General features: G+C 35.2%; 1 protein-coding gene across 1 annotated transcript in view; it reads right to left on the reverse strand.

Annotated features, from left to right (window-relative positions):
* Positions 1 to 3,324: 3,324 nt before the first annotated feature.
* The window catches only part of LOC106477941 (prisilkin-39-like), a 6,253-nt gene continuing 1,310 nt past the window's right edge, over positions 3,325 to 8,267 (reverse strand). Inside the window, exons 3-4 of the mRNA XM_013938468.1 lie at positions 7,077 to 7,132; positions 3,325 to 3,948 (exon numbers count right to left, since the gene is read on the reverse strand). Of these exons, the coding sequence (XP_013793922.1) occupies positions 3,325 to 3,948; positions 7,077 to 7,132 (680 nt within the window). The remainder of the gene's footprint in view (positions 3,949 to 7,076; positions 7,133 to 8,267) is intronic.

Genomic DNA, 8,267 nt, shown 5'->3' on the forward strand with positions numbered 1-8,267 from the left:
ATATTCCCGATATCCACTAACACTAGGAAACTCAAAATATTAATGTAATTAATTAAAATTTAATAACATTTTCAGTTTTTTGTTGTTAACTTTACCTACTTTTTCACTGATTGACTTCACAACTAATTACACTATGTTGCTTACTTCTAATCTAAGGATAGGATAGGCTCCAGTTTTTTGGAATTTCCAGAAATAACTTTAATAATTAAATACTTGAAATGTTTCTACCTGGATTTCTCTTTAATTTTTTCGTATTATTTGTTCAAGACATCATATCAATCTAATTGTGTTTCAAATAAAACCTATTAATATATTCAACTCTAACTAGTTTTTAAGGTATATATTTTTCATATTATTTCTGTAGTTTAAATATGAATAGGATCCGAGCATGGCCCAGTGGTTAGTATGTTGGGCTATGGTTCTGCCGTTCTACATTTCGCGTGGGTGCTATTGTCTTGCAGCCTTTCTTCTAGTCTATGAATTCAAAACAAGGGACGACGAACACCCAAAAACAAAGAAATAAACCTATTAATAGAAAAAACAAACAGGTTTTACAAAGTGACTATATTATAAATAATTTGTTTATTATTTTTGAAATGCTTTAACCAGTTAATTGGATCAAGCAAATATATATATATATAGAATGGCCTTATTAGTTGTTTAACTCCGATCCTAATACAATAGATCCGAATTATTATTTAATGTATTGTTTAAAGAAGAGTAGTCATATTGAGTTGACTGTCAAATGGGCGGCAACTGCCTATTAGAGAAGCACTTGTAGAAATATATTGGTTACTATACAACCTACTTATGCAGCTCAGATGTAAATGATGACGTTTCGAAAGTCTTCCGCCTTTCGTCTTCAGGTCAATTTGTGTATTTATTTATTTATTTTACAGGGTAGGGATTTTGGTTTAAAGTTTCTCAACTAAAGATTGATACATATTCGGGGATGTTCAGAAAACTTAATTTTTCTTCATCCAACGTGAGAAGTTAATTTGCCAGTTGAATAGAATGAAAATCTTCAGCTGATTGGTAAATAAGCTAAAAGTGCGGTTGGGTTTTCTGTGTACATTTGTAGTAATTTTTCCTTTCCGTCTGCTGATGAATATGTCAAGGAACGGTAAGTTGTTTTATTTCACTATTTACACGGTGAAATGGAATCTTTTGTTAATATAATTTATATATTCTAGGAAAGCTGGTAATTTATTATGGCCGTGGGGCCAGATAACAAATGTGTCATAAAAGTAGCGCCTGTAAAAAATTGGTTTTTGTATCTGTAAATGAGAGGGCTCTTTCTTCAAAGTATTTCATGAAATTTCTCTGCTAAAACTGGAGACAGTGGTGATCCCATGGTAATGCAAGGGGTTTCTGAGGTCGATACGCTGGTAGACAAGTATGTTACGTTGAAACCGACAAGAATTTCCTAGGTTCTGATGTGACATCTTTCGAGTTGTGAATCTGTTGTTTAGTATTAGCTCGTAGTGGAGATAGAGTAGGTATCCAGAAGGTCACTAGCTGATGGTAAGGCTTGTCGGGTTTGTGTATCTTGGGTAGTCCATGACGTATTCTAATGTTATGAAAGCATGGACTAAAATATTTTCCATGCTGCGTAGAAAACGTTATTATTATGTAGTTAATAATTATTCAGAAACGTTTTCATCAGCGTTACATTTTGAAGGGGTTTTAAGATTGCACTTTACATAATTTCTGATTAAAAGGCATTGTTACAATATACCTCTAAACCGAGAAACTACCGTGCAACGATAAAAAAATGTCTTGGTGGAGGAATGTGCTATAATTCAATTGCTCTTCATACATCGTCAGACTTTACTGTATTGTATTTCTTCATATATCGTCAGACTTTACTCTATTGTATTTCTTCATATATCGTCAGACTTTACTAACTCACGATCTGAGTATGTAAAAGTTTAAGAGATATTTGAACAAAACATTAATTTGTTTTACAGTTCAGTAAATATCTTGTTTGGAAAATGTGGACACGAAACAACACAAATACAATACAGTAAAGTCTGACGCTATGTAAAAAAATACAATACAGTAAAGTCTGACGCTATGTGGAAAAATACAATACAGTAAAGTCTGACGCTATATGAAGAAATACAATACAGTAAAGTCTGACGCCATATGAAGAAATACAATACAGTAAGGTGTGAAGATATGTGAAGAAATACAATACAGTAAAATCTGACGCTATATGAAGAAATACAATACAGTAAAGTCTGTCGATATATGAAGAAATACAATACAGTAAAGTCTGACGATATATGAAGAAATACAATACAGTAAAGTCTGTCGATATATGAAGAAATACAATACAGTAAAGTCTGACGATATATGAAGAAATACAATACAGTAAAGTCTGACGATATATGAAGAAATACAATACATTATATAAACTAGCTTATTATTCGATTATCAAATATATGAGTTGTTCTAACAGAAATGTGAGCCTGTTTTCATTCAATACCGAATAAAGCATCTGAACTTCCTGTTCAAAGTCTAGTATAGTTTATCCTGCAGTGAGATAGTATATGTTCTCAACCCCAATACTTGTAACAAGTACCCACAAATTACCTAAATTCCTGTGTTAATTTGGCTATATACATGTTTTATTTTGCAATATGATTAATCGTCAACATAAACGTATAAGAAAAGGTACAACACTCGCAAATTAAATAATACGATTTATTTTTCGAAAGTGTTGTAAATATCTAACAAAGAAAATATTCAATTGTAAAGGAAAAGTGTTAGAAAAAGAGTAAAACCCTTGAGTCGGGCTTCCCTGAGTCGATTTTGTCAATAGCAAGAAAAATTGTGGGAAATTAGAAGATAACAGATAAGATAATAAAAGGTAAAAGAATAGGTCATGAAAATAGTGAATAAGGATCCAACAACGCTGTACAAGGGGCTTCGTTGTCTGACTTTGATACAATTTGGCCACAGTTGAAATTTTCAGAAGACCGTCCAATGCAATTAGATGTAGATTTAGACAGCAATAACCTGGCCAGTAGATGTCATCCTGAAAATATATATTTCTGAATATAGTTGTTTTATTCATTCGTTGTATATCATATAAGTTGAATAAAAAATGAAACTATTAATTTACTACATACTATCGACACAAGTAATTACTTATATAACTAAGATTGTAACAATGTGTGAGATTATACATACACATATAATACTTTCAGTATTTTGTAATCCATAAACTTAGACTTGAAAGCTAGTGAATCAGTCTTTCAGATAGGTAATATGATTTCATGTATCATAGAATCGAATGTAGTATTACCATTTTGTGGTTTAGTGGTAACCGTAGTAGGTGGCAGGGTAGTGTCCGTATCCATATCCATGAAGACCATATCCGGCTCCCAGATGACCGTAGGCACCATAACCATGGGTAGCAGCCAAATTAGCAGCACCGTAGGCACCGTGTCCGTACTTACCATAGGCACCAAGACTGGCACTGCCAGAATTATCACTTAGACCATAACGAGCACCGTAACCAGCAACAGCTCCACCACGGTTGTGGTAACCAGCCTTCTTGTCGTAAGCATAAGCTTTTGTGTATCCAGATCCCTTGTTACGGGCATAAGCGCCAATATCTCTGTAATGTCCGGCATAGCCAGCATGGGCACCATAGGCGTTCAGGTTGCGATGGGCAGCGTTGGCATTCAGTCCGTGAGCACCATATCCGTAAGCTCCATGGCGAGCGCTGGCAGCAAGACCACCATAGCCGTGGGCACCGTAGCCAGCTCCCAGATATCCATAGCCACCATATCCGTGACCATATGCACCATAACCTACGTATGGTGAATAGCCATATCCTTGGTAACCTACAGGATAAGCGTATGACTCAGATTCCTTGAGTTCCTCCTTGTTCTCTGCAGACACAGCGCCGATAAAGATGACGACCACAAGAACCAGCTGAAGAATTAGATCAAAGCAAGCATTAGATTATAAAATTTTGTAATATATATATACATATATATAGATAGATATGTTACATTACCGTTATCGGTCCAGGTTGTCAACTTATTGTCGTATCGGATTTAATTCATTATTGTTTTATAGTGCTGATTTAATCGCTTATTAACAATTAATGTAATCAATGGTTTGAAAGCTATTTATTTATTTATATATAGATATACATAATTCAAAGTTCTGTCTCATGGCTTATAAACCATCATGTTCCGTAACCACAGTATTGGAAACAAAATTTTATATAATACTCACAGTCTTCATGTCGAGTATTTCTTTAGTATAAATCAGTTTGAAGTTTTATTGAAGTTCTTCTGGAAATGTGTCAGAGATTTCCAATATTTATATCCATACTTTTCTCAAAAAAATAAAACAACTGAAAGTAAATTGAATTATGAAAAAAGTAGTTCTCTTCTATTGGCTCTGATATCACTCAGGAACTGGATACCTTTCCCAATCCCATTCACTGTTACTACAGGTTACCAGGTTAGTTGAAAACAATGAATTGTACGAGATATTATTTAAGTCTGTATTCATTTTATGGGCGTTGTTCGAGAGAATATAGTTCATAGTGTTCATTATTTACAGTTGTAATTTAAAAAATTGTATTTTTTTATTATTTCTAACAAAACCTCTTTAAGTTTTCGATGGACATGCACAACAAGCAAGACTTTAGAAACCTGCGTTGACACCTCCTTCGACGGAGGTGTGAACTTTAGTATGTATCACACCCATATTTTGAAAAGAAGGAAACCTATTTTCAGTATTATATTTCTTTATTCTTACTGTAAAGCTTTTTAATCGGAAATATCTTTAATGTTAGTGCTAGTGTCCAATCTTGTAATGTTATTTGTTATTCAGAAAACGTTGTCTTGGCTTAGACATCTCGCAGTCAATACTAAACAATCTCCAAGGGATATCTTATTATATTTTAGTGTGGTTTTTCTTATTTTCTTTCATATATAGAGGTAAAAGAGGACAATTTATGTGATCTAAGATGAAAAGTTACCATTAGAATTGTTCACCATAAGGTATAAACACAGTTTGAACTTATCTCCTTAATCTATAGAGAAATAAACATAATTACATTATTTTGTCAAGGCTAAATTTCCCACTGTTTTAACTTTGCATAAAGCTACAGAAATAGTTATCTGTGCTATGTCCACCGTGGTATAGAAAACCGCATTTTAGCGTTATAGCCCCCCCCCCAATCTTAAAGCTTGGCCACCGGAATGGGATTCTACATACTTAAGGAAACAACTGTAATTACAGAATCTTCCAACAAATAAGGTAATAACCTCTTTACATCTGGACTAAAAATTGAGGGTGGGAGAAAAATATGGCAGCTACTTCTGCCTTTTAGGCCTAGCTCCTGCTATCATACTTGAAACATTGTCAGTGAGAATGAACGTTGTAATTCTCATTCCTCAATTACAAGCTATCACTTCTAACGCATCAGTGTGGTCAGTACTGAAGTGTAGAGCCTCCAGTACAAAGGACTAAAGCTTCCATCTCTTCATATCTGTGAAATCAAGTGAATATTTACAGTCCAATACGACAAAGTCTAAGAAGAAGCGAGTATACCAGTTGTTAGAGCAATATGACCTGTTGTTGCTAATGATACAGATTCTAACTCTACCTTCACTTCACCATAATTGTTAGGAAGGATCCTTCTTAATATTATTCGGCAGCAAGAAAGTTCATATCTAGAGTCCTAACCTATCACATAATGCACCATACCCATGTGCAGCAGCCAAACTAGCAGCACCGTAGGCGCCATGTCCGTACTTACTATAGGCACCAAGGCTGGCACGGCCATAATTATTACAAGATTTCCACAAGAGCCTTTTCGATGTTTCTCTTTTTTTTTGTAGATTCGCTACTGCATTATACGTGATATATATCCAGTGAGCTTCAAATATTAGTTTAACGTATTGCTTCTTCTTCTACTGGCCTGGTCCACTGACTTTCTTTTACTTGAACACTATTTTTGTATGCTCGATCTCCTCACAGTACACTTGAAAATAAGTTTTTTATTCAAAAGCAAATACTACTCTTGCCAACTACATTTACAGTTAAATTGAATCAAATCGACTACACATTTTTAAATGTCATAGTTACCTTGAAATTATTTGTCATTGAGAGCAGATGCGATGAAATTTTCTCTTTGCTTATTTATTAACTATCATTTAAAACTTCTAGACAGAAAAAACGTATTATTAGGACCAACATCACATCACTATGATACATTTACCTTTATAAGCATTTTAGGAGACTCAGATGCAGAGCACACATCCAGCTTTTCCTCTATCGGCTAGATCTCAGATTATCAAATGTGATGGTATACTCACCACCGCTGTAAATAGGAACAGTCAAGGATAAACATTGTTTAGACTGCATGTTGTCAAATAGAACAAATCTGTGAACGACTACACTTCAGAAACAGAAACTGAGAAATAACATATAACATAAACCAACTCCTGTAAAATAAACGTAGATAATAGCCTCATTTCTGAAAACCTCGGTAATGATAATGTCCCAGTCACACGGTATTAATTAACAGTGTAAGACTCTTCAATAAATCTGTATTACCATGAAGTTACTAAACATATAACCATGAGAAAAATTGTCCAGGAAATCTATTTAAGCTATTTAATTTGGAAATTTCTTTTAAAAACAACCTACTGTTTGTTTGTTTCAGAGAAAAATCACATCAGGCTATTTGCTGTGTCTACTGCGACGAATCGAGCCCCGGATTTTAGCGCTGTAAGTCTGTAAACTTACCGCTGTCCTACCGAGGGAGAATAACCTACTGTTTGTTTGTTTTAGAGAAAAATCACATTAGGCTATCAGCTGTGTCAACCGCGATGAATCGAACCACGGATTTTAGCGCTATAAGTCTGTAGACTTACCGCTGTCCTACCGAGGGAGAATAACCTACTGAAAATAAACGTTAAGATAAATAATGTGTTAATAATATTTCTATATCGAAAGACTAACCGATACCTGTAAGTACTCGATATCTAAATACCTGTGTTTAATATCGATGTATCGAATACTTCTGGTATCTATACGTCCATTGCTATCGGATAGTTGGAATAAAGATGCCACAGCCATCGGAAATCTCGAACTTTCAAAGAAGAATTATCATTAGAAGTAGTGTTAAAGACAAGAGCGTAGAAGACATTTAAGCCTGCGAACTCGTACATTAAAATTCAGTTTGGGTAGGGAAATGAAGAAACATAACACTACTGGACATGCTACGTTGGAGGTACGCGTAGAAACACAAAATTAATCATTCTTTTAATATACGAGCCTTTATACGAGTTGTGATTCAAAACCGCGCATCTGGTATTTAATTCCTCGAATGAGGCTTAAAAAAAAGTTGAGAAATGAGGAAGGACATTGAATGTATGAAGCACCTACCTGTCTCAGGGTTTTAAAGGGCATCCTGCTTTCATGGTGTTCTGAGCGTTCAATAAAGATAGATAGGAAGTCATCAAGTTGAGTGATGAGTTCCACTTATCGTATTGGATTTGGGTTTTATGATAATCTGCAGAAAGCTTTGGACATTTATTTGACATTCCAACCAAGAAGAGTAGTGGGCAGTATCACAGTGTGAGTTTATAATAACTGGATTGAATTTAGTTCCATTGTAATATCTAAATGAACTATGAAAAATTTGTGATATTGTGACATTCTGAACAAAGTTACATTGTCCGCTGTGATCAATTTGATAGAAATAGACCATATTCCTTGCAGCATGATAACACAATGTGCTATACTGCATGTGAAGTGCAGCGATAACTTCTAGAACATATCTTGGTCAGCTCTGAGTCCCTTCCTGAAACCAACTGACAATGTGCCATACTGCACGTCAAGTGCAGCGATAACTTCTAGAACATATCTTGGTCAGCTGTGAGTCACTTCCTGAAACCAACTGACAATGTGCCATACTGCACGTCAAGTGCAGCGATAACTTCCAGAACATATCTTGGCCAGCTCTGAGTCCCTTCCTGAAACCAACTGACAATGTGCCATACTGCACGTCAAGTGCAGCGATAACTTCCAGAACATATCTTGGTCAGCTCTGAGTCCCTTCCTGAAACCAACTGACAATGTGCCATACTGCACGTCAAGTGCAGCGATAACTTCCAGAACATATCTTGGTCAGCTCTGAGTCCCTTCCTGAAACCAACTGACAATGTGCCATACTGCACGTCAAGTGCAGCGATAACTTCCAGAACATATCTTGGTCAGCTCTG

This window comes from Limulus polyphemus, unplaced genomic scaffold, assembly GCF_000517525.1.
Source record: "Limulus polyphemus unplaced genomic scaffold, Limulus_polyphemus-2.1.2 Scaffold8, whole genome shotgun sequence".
In the NCBI taxonomy this organism is placed as follows: Eukaryota; Metazoa; Arthropoda; class Merostomata; order Xiphosura; family Limulidae; genus Limulus; species Limulus polyphemus.